The sequence below is a fragment of the Oncorhynchus gorbuscha genome, linkage group LG19 (genome assembly GCF_021184085.1).
Source record: "Oncorhynchus gorbuscha isolate QuinsamMale2020 ecotype Even-year linkage group LG19, OgorEven_v1.0, whole genome shotgun sequence".
Taxonomy (NCBI): domain Eukaryota; kingdom Metazoa; phylum Chordata; class Actinopteri; order Salmoniformes; family Salmonidae; genus Oncorhynchus; species Oncorhynchus gorbuscha.
Genome location: NC_060191.1, coordinates 42054277 through 42067741, shown reverse-complemented (window position 1 = coordinate 42067741; position 13465 = coordinate 42054277). Strand labels below are relative to the sequence as shown.

Genomic DNA, 13465 nt, shown 5'->3' with positions numbered 1-13465 from the left:
ACCATGATGGCTTGTTACTGGCTCCTACTAACAACCTCCAAACCATGCCATCATCTCCCAAAACAAATATATACACACAATTTAACACTGGTGATAATAGTGGGATTGTCCGACAGTGCTACTGCTCAACTCAGCGCCTCCAATAGAGGTGATGGTCTGGTAACTGACGCATACAGTGTTCAGCTCCAGTGTGTGTGTGTGTGCGTAAGGAATGTGTGTGTGTCAACTACTGCTCTATCCAGGGTCCCACACACCAACCGCTGATTGTCCCGGTGATAGAGTAGGCCATTCTGGAGGGAGTGATGGAAAAGTCAATGAAATGTATTCAGGTTCGAAGGGAAGAGTAGCAAACATATCAATTTATATACACCACTACACTTTTAAAAAACAAAGTGCGATAGGGTACTTCGGCTGTCCCCGTAGGAGAACCTTTTGAAGAACCCTTCTTGGTTCCAGGTAGAACCCTCCGTGGAAAGGGTTCTACTTGGAACCAAAAAGGGTTCAACCTTGAACCAATAATGGTACTCCTATGGGGACAACTGAAGAACCCTGGCATTTTTTACCAAGTCAAGTTGGTCTTGTCGGAAACTATAGGCCGATCTCTTGGAGTGAGGAAATCCTAGTTCTAGACAGTAATGATTGTATAGCGCAAGTGTGTCTCTACAGCAGATCCCATATACTATATCGCTATATTATTCAGGCCATAGTGTGACTTACAGGGGATTCTACACGGGCCCCTCAGTAGCCGCATCAAGCCACACTGTCAAGGCCAGTTAAATTGCTCATTCTAGCATAGCCTCAGTTGGAAGAAGTTGTACACACACATACAGGAGCCATAGCCTCTTCACCAAGTAAAGCCTTCGCGTCACCACGACACCCAGCACTGTGCTTCACAGTTTACAAGGAAGGATAGGAACACACACACAAGACCACACGGTCTGGGAGACCCACCTGGGTCAGAATGCTACATCAATAGCTGTCCCAACGAGAGATTGAAAAAAACATATATATATATATATATATATATATATATGATATATATATATATGATATATATATATATATATCATATATATATACACACACACACAAGATGTACAAAAGAGACAAAAGAAAAGGGGTCCGTCCGTTCCAGCGGACTCAGTCCATTCTGAAGCAGTCTGTGATTCGTCCAGTAGGGAGCTCCGGCGCATCCAATCCCGATCCAGAGTCAGTTTATCTCAGTCGGTGCAGACTGCTGAGGGTATCCGAGAGGAAACGGAGGACTCCTAGACACAGGCCTCTCCAGCCCTGCCGTTGGGGGATGCCACCCTGAGAGAGAGAGAGAGAGAGAGAGAGAGAGAGAGAGAGAGAGAGAGAGAGAGAGAGAGAGAGAGAGAGAGAGAGAGAGAGAGAGAGAGAGAGAGAGAGAGAGAGAGAGAGAGAGAGAGAGAGAGAGAGAGAGAGAGAGAGAGAGAGAGAGAGAGAGAGAGAGAGAGAGAGAGAGAAATAGGGAGAGAGAGAGAAATAGGAGAGAGAGAAATAGGGAGAGAGAGAAATAGGGAGAGAGAGAAATAGGGAGAGGGAAAGAAATAGGGAGAGAAGGAGAGAGGGAAAATTTGTGGTCAGCCCCAAAACAATTGTGTCTTTTACTGTTGCCCTTTCAGTCTTGATGCTCGTTCAAATGAACAATTGTTGACAGTCTGCAGCAATAAATAAGGGATAGAGGTCACATTGTTGATGATTGCAGTGTAAGACCACACGGACGTAAGTGACCTAAATTCTGGACAACACTCAATTGACTTAGCTCTTAAGATATATTTAGAATAGCTTGGGTCTTTACAAACATCCACAATTACACCAAGATATTCATTTAGAAAATGCCATAGGATAGCATCCAGTTCCCTGCTTTAAGAGAAATTCACAACATCCTATCATTATGATATAGGCTCTGTGAAACCACTACTACACAGTCTCGTACTTTCTAGATTCTATACTTTTTAACAGACTTTAATATCCCCTTACTGGAACAGGTGAGCTTTCCCCGCATGTGAGTCGGTGTGTGCGTGAGTGTGTGTGTGTGTGTATGTGTGTATGTGTGTGTTTGTGTGTGTGTTTGTGTGTGTGTGTGTGTGTGTGTGTGTGTGTGTGTGCGTGTGTGCGTGTGTTTGTGTGTGCGTGTGCGTTTGTATGTGTTTGTGTGTGTGTATGCCGTGCAACTGGGTGGAGTTAGGAAGTCCCAGACAGACACTGGCTGCAAAACAGAGCCAGGAGAGGCGGCACATTGCCCGTCAACAGCTGCTTTGAGTCACTCACTAAAAATAGCCCTGCTCCTTAGTGAGAGAGAGAGAAGTGAAAAAGAGAGTGAGAGAATGTGGGAAAGAGACAGAGAGAAGTAGTGAAAACCAGACACTGACAGACAGAGAGATGCCAGCAGAATGCTTATAATAATACACAACGAAAGAGAGTGAGAGTTACCGCTCAGAGAGGGAGGGAGAAAGAGAGGAAAGATTGAGAGGTGGGGAGAGAGAAAAATAGAGTAGGAGAGGATACAGGGTAAGAGAAGATAGAAAACCACTGGCCATGCAGAGAAAGAGGGGCACAGTTGGGGAGGTCACAAGACAAGATAGAGACAAATAACTCTGAACAAGAGAAACAGTCGAGTGGTGTGTGTGTGTGTGTGTGTGTGTGTGTGTGTGTGTGTGTGTGTGTGTGTGTGTGTGTGTGTGTGTGTGTGTGTGTGTGTGTGTGTGTGTGTGTGTGTGTGTGTGTGTGTGTGTGTGTGTGTGTGTGTGTGTGTGTGTGTGTGCGCGCCCTTTTGTTGTTACTCGTGCTCAGGAAACCCCTGTTCTTTTTGCTATCCTCACTGTAAACCACATTTCTGAAAATCCCCTGTCCTTCCACTGATACCAGACAGTAGGGCAAGAGCCAGTTTAACCAGGGCACACAATACATCGCCATCCTACTCCACAGACCAAGGGCTTTATTATACTGTAATAAACTTGACAGTTTATTATGTGTGTGTGGGTGTGCAGGCATTTGTGTCTATGTCTGCGAGTGCGCGTAGTAAATGTCGGCTCGGCAGAGGCATCCGTGTGAGTGAGTGAGCGCTGGAGTAGAGTGACGTCAGCTGTGTTTGTCTGCAGAGGGGGATGCAGGTTGCCTGGGGGCGGGGGATTAGCCTGTGTTTACCCCTGCGACTGCCTCACTGACTGGCTCCTCACGCGATACAGCCCAGCAGGGCCCCCAGGGGGAGGGAGGTAGGTGAAGAGACAACGGAGGGAGGGAGGGAGGTAAAGAGACAACGGAGGGAGGGAGGGAAGTAAAGAGACAACGGAGGGAGGGAGGTTGTTAAAGAGACAACGGAGGGAGGTAAAGAGACAACAGAGGGAGGGAGGGAAGTAAAGAGACAACGGAGGGAGGGAGGTAAAGAGACAGAGGGAGGGAGGTTAAAGAGACAACGGGGGAGGGAGGGAGGTAAAGAGACAGAGGGAGGGAGGTAAAGAGACAACGGAGGGAGGTAAAAAGACAACGGAGGGAGGGAGTGAGGTAAAGAGACAACGGAGGGAGGGAGGTAAAGAGACAGAGGGAGGGAGGTAAAGAGACAACGGAGGGAGGGAGGGAGGTAAAGAGACAGAGGGAGGGAGGTAAAGAGACAGAGGGAGGGAGGTAAAGAAACAATGGAGGGAGGGAGGGAGGTAAAGAGACAGAGGGAGGGAGGTAAAGAGACAACGGAGGGAGGGAGGTAAAGAGACAGAGGGAGGGAGGTAAAGAGACAACAACGGAGGGAGGTAAAGAGACAACGGAGGGGGGAGGGAGGGAGGTAAAGAGACAACGGAGGAGGGAGGAAAGAGACAACGGAGGGAGAGAGGTAAAGAGACAACGGGGGGGAGGGAGGGAGGTAAAGAGACAACGGGGGAGGGAGGGAGGTAAAAAGACAACGGAGGGAGGGAGGTAAAGAGACAACGGAGGGAGGGAGGTTGTTAAAGAGACAACGGAGGGAGGGAGGTAAAGAGACAGCGGAGGGAGGGAGGTAAAGAGACAGAGGGAGGGAGGTAAAGAGACAACGGAGGGAGGTAAAGAGACAACGGAGGGAGGGAGGTAAAGAGACAACGGGGGAGGGAGGGAGGTAAAGAGACAACGGAGGGAGGGAGGTAAAGAGACAACGGAGGGAGGGAGGTAAAGAGACAACGGAGGGAGGTAAAGAGACAACGGAGGGAGGGAGGTAAAGAGACAACGGGGGGAGGGAGGGAGGTAAAGAGACAACGGAGGGAGGGAGGTAAAGAGACAACGGAGGGAGGGAGGTTGTTAAAGAGACAACGGAGGGAGGGAGGTAAAGAGACAGCGGAGGGAGGTAAAGAGACAACGGAGGGAGGTAAAGAGACAACAACGGAGGGAGGGAGGTAAAGAGACAACGGGGGGAGGGAGGGAGGTAAAGAGACAACGGATGGAGGGAGGGAGGTAAAGAGACAGAGGGAGGGAGGGAGGTAAAGAGACAGAGGGGGTTAAAGAGACAACGGAGGGAGGGAGGGAGGTAAAAGAGACAACGGAGGGAGCGAGGGAGGTAAAGAGACAACGGAGGGAGGGAGGGAGGTAAAGAGACAAAGGGAGGGATGGAAGTAAAGAGACAACGAAGGGAGGGAGGGAGGTAAAGAGACAACGGAGGGAGGGAGGGAGGTAAAGAGACAACGGGGGGAGGGAGGGAGGTAAAGAGACAACGGAGGGAGGGAGGTAAAAGAGACAACGGAGGGAGGTAAAGAGACAACGGAGGGAGGGAGGGAGGTAAAGAGACAATGGATGGAGGGAGGGAGGTAAAGAGACAGAGGGAGGGAGGGAGGTAAAGAGACAGAGGGGGGTAAAGAGACAACGGAGGGAGGGAGGGAGGTAAAAGAGACAACGGAGGGAGCGAGGGAGGTAAAGAGACAACGGAGGGAGGGAGGTAAAGAGACAACGGAGAGAGGGAGGGAGGTAAAGAGACAACTGAGGGAGATTGGTAAAGAGACAATGGAGGGAGGTTGGTAAAGAGACAACGGAGGGAGGTTGGTAAAGAGACAACGGAGGGAGATTGGTAAAGAGACAACGGAGGGAGATTGGTAAAGAGACAACGGTGGGAGATTGGTAAAGAGACAACGGAGGGAGGTAGGGAGTGAGGGAGGTAAAGAGACAACGGAGGGAGGGAGAGAGGTAGGTAAAGAGACAACAGAGGGAGGGAGGGAGGTAAAGAGACAACGGAGGAGGTTGGTAAAGAGACAACGGAGGGAGGTTGGTAAAGAGACAACGGAGGGAGGTAGGGAGGGAGGGAGGTAAAGAGACAATGGAGGGAGGTTAGTAAAGAGACAACGGAGGGAGGGAGGTAAAGAGACAACGGAGGGAGATTGGTAAAGAGACAACGGAGGGAGGTAGGGAGGGAGGGAGGTAAAGAGACAACGGAGGGAGGTAGGTAAGAGACAACGGAGGGAGGGAGAGAGGTAGGTAAAGAGACAACAGAGGGAGGGAGGGGGAAAGACACAACGGAGGGAGGGAGGGAGGTAGGGAGGGAGGTAAAGAGACAACGGAGGGAGGGAGGTAGGTAAAGAGACAACGTAGGGAGGGAGGTAAAGAGACAACGAAGGGAGGGGGAAGGGCATCAAGTTCCAACAACTGGAAACTCAACTAAAGTCACAACACTCCCAGCTCATGGATATCAGATTGATCCATTTACACCACTGGCACATGCTCAATCATGCACACACGCGCACACACTCACATATACACACACATGCACACACACTCACATATACACACATGCACACTTACACATGCACATTTAAATTGATAACACCTCTACACATTTATTAGAACAGACCAAACAATACACCATCTCATAAAGTGATAATTCGTCCTTACCATTCTCTGGACGATCGTAGCATTCAAATCGTCGCCGATTCTCTTGAGCTGGTTGGCCACTAATTCCACCACCTCGTCGTCCAACCGCGGGTCCGCTACTCCAGGGGCTCTGTGCTGGGGAGAAGCCTGGGGAGAGCGATCTCTCTGGGGCAGCAGGTCAGGGAGGGGATCCCTGGCTGTGGTGTCCTGGAGCTCTCTGTCTGGGTCTGGGGAGAAAAAACAACACGTGCCATTACTGCCTCGGGCAGACAGCTGGACCTCCATAGCCCACCACGACCATCTCTGAAACACAACATCAACTAGCCTATATCAACGGACCAGGCTGAATCAGGTCAAGTTTCGGTAGGAGGCAGATTGTGGATAGCACGCTGGCACATAAAACATGTCCCTGTATTTTATTATTTAACCTATACTTAACCAGGCAAGTAAGTTAAGAACAAGAATTCTTATTTACAATGACAGCCTAGGAACAGTGGGTTAACTACCTTGTTCAGGGGCAGAATGACAGTTTACCTCTTCAGTTCAGGGATTCGATCTAGCAACCTTTCGGTTACTGGCCCAACGCTCTAACCACTAGGCTACCTGCTGACCCTGTATATTGTTGTCACGTATAGCAACAAAAATATGATCTAAAACACCCCCCCCCACACACACACACACACACTTCTCTGGCTCCATAAGAGTCTTAGGTGTCTAGAAACAAGCATGAAACCATATAGGCTACAATCTTAATGATGGCTAGGCTGCTTAGCAACACAGACCTATTGTTTACTGGGTTAAACATGTGCACCCCCCCCTCCCCCCCAAAGCAACCCTCCACCACCCCGTCAGACAGTTCAAGCTAGTCTCGAATACTTCTTGAAATCTTGGGGCTTGCCGCCATCAACCCCGTATTTTCCCCTTCAAAGTTAGAATGTAATCTCTTAATCTGCTTAATAAATCTAGAATACGTGTGTTTGTGTATTACAGTGTTTGTTGAAAGAAGGAACTCCTGTCTACTCTGTACAGCTTCAGAAGAGCTCGCATCACTGCCACTGACAGTGGTCGAGAAAATACGTTTTAAATCAAATCACATCAACTTTATTTGTCATATGCACAGGCTACACGGGGTGTGCACAGTACTATGAAATGCTTTAGTGACCGTTTATAAACTGCTGTGCTGTGTCAAGATTCGTAGACACTTCAAATTAAGTGGAAGAAAAAGCTCTGTGCATTCTATGGATGGTTTCCGTCCAAATTTCCTCCTGAACCCCACTGTGTTTGTTCACAACCCTGACAGAACGCTCCACAGGAAGCAAAGCTCCTGGCAACCGCGGGATTTGTGTCACTGTCCTGAGTATTTTCTGATCCTTAAGATGCAGGTGACTAGACAGCGAGAGGAGAGAGAGAGAGAGAGAGAGAGAGAGAGAGAGAGAGAGAGAGAGAGAGAGAGAGAGAGAGAGAGAGAGAGAGAGAGAGAGAGAGAGAGAGAGAAAGAGAAAGAGAGAAGAGAGAGAGAGAAGAGAGAGAGAGAGAGAGAGAGAGAGAGAGAAGAGAGAAGAGAGAGAGAGAGAGAGAGAGAGAGAGAGAGAGAGAGAGAGAGAGAGAGAGAGAGAGAGAGAGAGAGAGAGAGAGAGAGAGAGAGAGAGAGAGAGAGAGAGAGAGAGAGAGAATGGAGAGAGAATGGAGAGAGAATGGAGAGGAACTCTGGCTTGTTGCCAGGGTAACTATAAACTGGAATCAAGCCATTGGCGGACGGATTCAGGGGCTAGGCTGGGATAGGGTGGACAGGCTGAGGGGCGGGGAAGGACCAGTCTGCCCGGGGACTGGGGAAGAGGCAGTAAGAGCAAGAAGGAAAAGTAGGAAACACAAGGGAGGGGAGGGGTTAAAAGAGGGATTAGAAACAGAAATGGTCAAGTAGTACAAGCGGCGGTCCCCGCGGAAGGTAACAGGGGGAGAGAGAGGGCTATGCCTCTAACCAGGGAGGGCATTGACAGGATGGATGGTTGACTGGCTTGTTGAGCTGACATCCCGCTGAAGGAAGTCGAGCAGACTTCTCTCTATGGGAAGCCATGAGCAGGGGACAAGTCTCGACATGCCCCAACCACAGTGTTGGACTTACAGCCAGAGATAGAGATACTATTCCAAACTATTCCTTTCAGTTACATAGCCACATGCTCAAAATGCTTCCCTCACCTCCTAAGTAACTCCATAGCCCCAAGACCAAAGCCGGCAGCCCTAAAATCCTCACATGCACACCAATACCACACCACATCAGTACAACCCTGAGCTCTTCTCTGACAAGATTCAGAGAAATAGCCTGATCCACACTTACCATTGTAGTAAATGACAGTGACAATTACCCACATGCTGTAGCTTGTGTCCTTCAAAATATAGGCTTAACTTTTCACACCTGTCAATGACTGTGAAGCTCCTATTCGAGATGCAATACTCTGACTGCCTTCTTCCTGGCCCCTCCCCTTATTGGTTCCCATCTCAATTGTTTAGCGGTTTGTTTACTCTTTCCACAAGCATGGACACACCAGATCAAACTGAGTGAATAAAACAGTAGCAAATGTGTAACATTCGGTTGAAAGCTTTCTATCTGGGGTCCATGCCATTGCCAGGGGCAGACTTCTTAGTTAGCAAGTTCATACTAAAGGGCCTCGCGGGTGGCGCAGTGATTAAGGGCGCTGTACTGCAGCGCCAGCTGTGCCATCAGAGTCCCTGGGTTCTCGCCCAGGCTCTGTCTGTAACCGGCCGCAACCGGGAGGTCCGTGGGGCGACGCACAATTGGCCTCGCGTCGTCCGGGTTAGGGAGGGCTTGGTCGGTAGGGGTGTCCTTGTCTCATCGCGCACCAGCGACTCCTGTGGCGGGCCGGGCGCAGTGCGCGCTTGCCAAGGTGGCCAGGTGCACAGTGTTTCCTCTGACACATTGGTTCCGGGTTGGATGCGCGCTGTGTTAAGAAGCAGTGCGGCTTGGTTGGGTTGTGTATTGGAGGACACATGACTTTCAACCTTCGTCTCTCCCGAGCCCGTACGGGAGTTGTAGTGATGAGACAAGATAGTAGGCTACTACAACAATTGGATACCACGAAATTGGGGAGAAAAAGGAGAAAATAAATAAATAAATAATTAAAAGTTCATACTAAAGGCAAGGGAGGATGATTAAAGGGCACTGTATTTACATCCTACACGTGATGACAACGGTTTTATGACTACTAGCCACCCATTTCTACTTGGTGGAAAATTAGCAGATGAGCTTATCTTAGATGTACAAATATCAACAAGTATAATAACAATCACATTGAATTATATTGTTCCATAGTCAATGCATCTCTATTTCATCAACTTTCCTTTTCGATCGACTCACACATTCCATCACACAGTTGAGGGGAACTTTCCCATCCAATGCCACTGCACTGGCATGTGAGCATGGTGTCCTTTGATGCTAGTATTTCCTCATAGCACTAAGCTATTCACAGCTACCACTTGTAATCCTATGACCATGGTTTCTGCCTCAGTGGCTTACCATTTAGGCCTATGCCTAAGAACACTGTATTTGCAGCAACATAGACTATATGAAACATCACAGTATCCAGCAACTAGTAGTAATAACCTACCTGTGCTTGCTCTTGTGGGGGTGTCCAGTGGATGGGCACTGGGGGTGGGGAGGCTTCTCTCTGGGGCTGGGGGGGCAGAGAGCCCTGGCTGGGCTGGGTGTCCATGTTGGGGAGCAGATGGCAGGACTGGTGGTATGCAGCCTGGAGAGGGTTGTTGCTGCCACCAGGCCAGGCGTCTGGCCGCTGGACTTGCATGCTGCAGGTGTGTTGTCTGCCCCGACCATGGTGGTCCACTCCACTCTCCGTCTGGGGGCGGGCCATACCAGGTGCAGTCTGTTGATGTTTACAAATGCATAACAAAATTGTAATAGACCATGACTGATCGCCCCTTTTACAAACTGTTGTCACCTGGTGGATATTGGGGAACTTTTTACTATGAGCAGTGTGTGTTTGTGTGTAAAGGTATGCAAACAATTAAGCCGTATAAGATAAGCCATCTTTCCGACTTGAGGTAACTCTCTCTGGTTTTAAATCAATAGTCTGAAAATGTAGGAAACATTAACTTGCTTGACCATGCTGTAGGTCATGTAACTGTTTGTTACATGAAATATGCTTTGTGGACTTCACCGGACAGAGGTTGCTCTCTGGTTTTATGATTAAATAAAGGTGCAGTTGAAATTATTCTGCCACTGTGTCTTCTTATTGTCTCGGCCTCAGACCTATATATCACGGTCACAAGGCATATGAACTACCATGTTATAGAGCAAACAACACAATTATCACAACACATATGTTGTAATAAATTATGTTTTTTTTTCTGGCTTCACCACTGATTTTACCCATGCACCGCTACTGATGGAGGACTGCTCCTACTGGGAGAGCCAATATGGCCGACCGGTGGCTTCAAAGCCTCTCAATGGCCAATACAAAGCATCAGAAATCCAGGGTTTAAATATACATCATTGGGTAATACACCATGTCAGGAAGAACTATGTCCTCGGGGTCTCGGTGCTGTGGAGTTAGAAATTCCTCAAAACCAAATATCAAGCAAAATTGTACGTTAAATTTGGTTTAAAGGTACAAGCTTAAAATACCTTGTTCCACTGGAAATACAGATTGTCTTAGCATATGTATGTTTTCAAACAGTGACTTTTCGACAGACATATGTTATGTGGCCGCTAGATGGCAGCCACTACGCCCTCGTGCGTGCGATCCTTATTTATAAACAAATCCACAGCCAAGCCAGCAGCGGGTCGACACGCGCTCATTCACATCACTGAGCGCGCCAAACTCTGTCCGCAGTAAAATTGTATTTTTTTTTGTCAAACGCCTGTCATCCCATTAACTGTTGCAAAGCTTGATATTATTTTTTGCTCAAGCAAAACATGTATTTACGTTGTAACACACAGGTCGTATCATTCCTATCCGACTCAAAATACATAAAACGTTTCACGCGGAAATGATGAAGTATGGAAAATAAACATTGAAGGTTGATTGTGATTGCGCAGGATAAACCGTTCCACGCGATAGGGGTCTGCCTCGGTCCCAACTTGTTGAAATACTGCCTTGTGACAGTCATGTAATTGAAGATGGGGAAAAATGCTCAACATGGTATAAAAAACGTGAATTCCATATCTCGAAGTTGAACGTGGAAATGCATCACTGGGCTGCTGTCATATGTTATCTAATCTGTTCCTCTCCACACAACCATAAAAGTCCCCACATCAAACTCATGACAGCCAAGTGTGTAAAACAAGAGACAACAAACGCTTTCGAAAGCAGCAACCAACAAGATGATGCCACTTGAATTTCACACAAACACACTTTCTGCATTACAGGAAAACCCATTCATGCCGCTGACTCCTACCGCGTGAATCCTTTATTTTCATATTTCTAAATAGCTAACTTACATCATTGATTGCCTCGAAAACTATCTTCTGAAACTACTACAATACGATTACAATGTAGCATGCTAGCTATAATAGCCTAATTTGACGTGTCAAGTTATTTTGACAGCTAGCTAAATCCACAGCCGAAAAACCCTCTAAGGATTTAGATAGCACATTTTGTGTAGCTAGCTATATCTAACAACTCGACCTTGAAAGCTAACGTTAGCAGCCTGTCAAAACTCAGCTGTACAGTACAGCTGTAGCCAAGTCTAGCAGCATCGTCAAGATATTTGCTAACTTTTAAGACTTACTTGATGTATCTGATGATTCGCGATTACTGTAAATCTGTCTGTAGTTGAGGCACTGTCGATGGCTTGTTGACATCAGAATGTGTCCAACAAGCGGCTTGTCCTTGCGTTGGATGTGGAAGAAAGTCCACTTGCAGTTTGTGACATTCCACGTTTCCCGCTGCGATTCTCAAAACAGTCAGCCCATTCAAACCTTATAGTCTTATTTTATTCCGTGGAAAACGATGCTTATCCAACACGTTATCGCCGAGCTATGGTCCAAATGTTGATAACAGGGGAGACTGTTTCATAGTGGTATTACTCTGCTTTCACTCCCGCGGTTGGCTGTTTCGCCACGCCCTCTCCTCGATGCATTTACAACAAGTCCTGACATGCACATCGACAAGATACATACTGCTACTCAGTTTAAATACCCCGGACAAGACTTTCAAGGAAGAAACAAAACACCTTTTTGCCCAACCCTGCCCCATTCCCTCCCCTTTTGCTTTCCTGTGAGTTTACCACGTCTGTTGCACCTTTTATGTTAACGGTCAACAAAGCCTGGTTGGATAGTAGCTGGTGCCTCGAGCCTATGGGTGCAAAAATCTGTAATATTTTTAAACCTGTCCAATGTATACATTGAATGGTAAACAGCATAGTAAAATCAACAGCAGCAGCGTCATTATCAATGCATGCATTTGTCAGACCATAAAAACATGTTGGTCTCTTCTGGTGTGTTGTGAAGTTGAGATGGGGCATGAGGAAATTGACTGCCTATGACAAGGGTTCAAAGTGCCTCTGCATTGCATATTATAACAGGTAATATATGACGTCATTGGTTATAACCTCGTTATAACCATGGGCTGTAGGATACAATAACACAGACACATACATGAACAATTGTAGAGTAGGCCTGTTGCACATTGCTTTAATGACACTCCATAACCTGTCACATTGTTAGGGGTGGTCACCCATTGCCTTAAATCAAATCAAATCTTATTTGTCACATACACATGGTTAGCAGATGTTAATGCGAGTGTAGCGAAATGCTTGTGCTTCTAGTTCCGACAACCTTATTGCACCCCTTTTCTTTATCAATTGCATGCTTGTTATTCGAGGTCAGATATTTTTATGATCACACATAGGGGAAAAATATAATTTTAAAAAATCATTTAAACGTGTTTGTGTGGGGGGAAAAAAACAACCTTTTAGGGTAAGATGTATCTCTAAAATGTATATTTTTCTATTTATCATTTGGATAATTGCAATGATGCAATTGAAAATGGTATTTGTAATCCCTTACATTAAAGACACCAAATGCAAAATGATGACTAGGCCTATGCAGCTAACGCTTTGATGTTTTAAATCAAATCTTTAAATGACCTCCCACATAAACGAAAACATGGCCAAATTATGATATGGGATTAGGACATGTTTTGTCAAACACTGAAATCCAGTTATGACAAATCGCCTAATCTGTGGATATTCAACCTGCTTGCTGATATTGGATTATATATATTAAATTGTAGTCTTCATGTGCTTTTCAATTGACAAGGCCTTTGCTTTTTTGTGTGTGGTTGTTTGCAAACATTTTGCAGATTTGGGATCTAGGGGTTTGTTGACAAGGTTACATTGCAGGCTCAATTTCATAGCATATGTCTCTATAGCCTATATATGCATTCATTTAACACGTTTAATTATGATAATGTAGCCTATACACGCTGTCAAAATAACCACAAACTGCGCATTGGAAATCCCCTTGTCTTGTCCTTTAACCTCAGATGTGAAACGTGACTGTGCGACCATTGACCCCAACCATTCAACTGCGGAGTGCTCGCGGTGCGGCTTTTGTTGCGGTGCCTAATCCGCTGGAAATGACAGA

General features: G+C 46.9%; 1 protein-coding gene across 1 annotated transcript; it reads right to left on the bottom strand.

Annotated features, from left to right (window-relative positions):
• Positions 1-1067: 1067 nt before the first annotated feature.
• On the bottom strand, positions 1068-11989 carry LOC124006455. The gene is made up of 4 exons (XM_046316478.1): positions 11608-11989; positions 9468-9740; positions 5866-6071; positions 1068-1311 (listed from the first exon to the last, which is right to left on the bottom strand). Exons 1-4 carry the CDS (start codon positions 11678-11680, stop codon positions 1216-1218), a joined length of 648 nt encoding a protein of 215 aa, XP_046172434.1. The 5' UTR covers positions 11681-11989; the 3' UTR covers positions 1068-1215.
• Positions 11990-13465: the final 1476 nt, after the last annotated feature.

Coding starts and splice junctions, on each gene's coding strand:
- LOC124006455 (XM_046316478.1), bottom strand. CDS start 11,680: ATGTCAACAAGCCATCGACAGTGCCTCAACTACAGACAGATTTACAGT. Junction 9,741..11,607: donor CGAATCATCAGATACATCAA/GTAAGTCTTAAA, acceptor AAACATCAACAG/ACTGCACCTGGTATGGCCCG. Junction 1,312..5,865: donor CTACGATCGTCCAGAGAATG/GTAAGGACGAAT, acceptor TCTCTCTCTCAG/GGTGGCATCCCCCAACGGCA.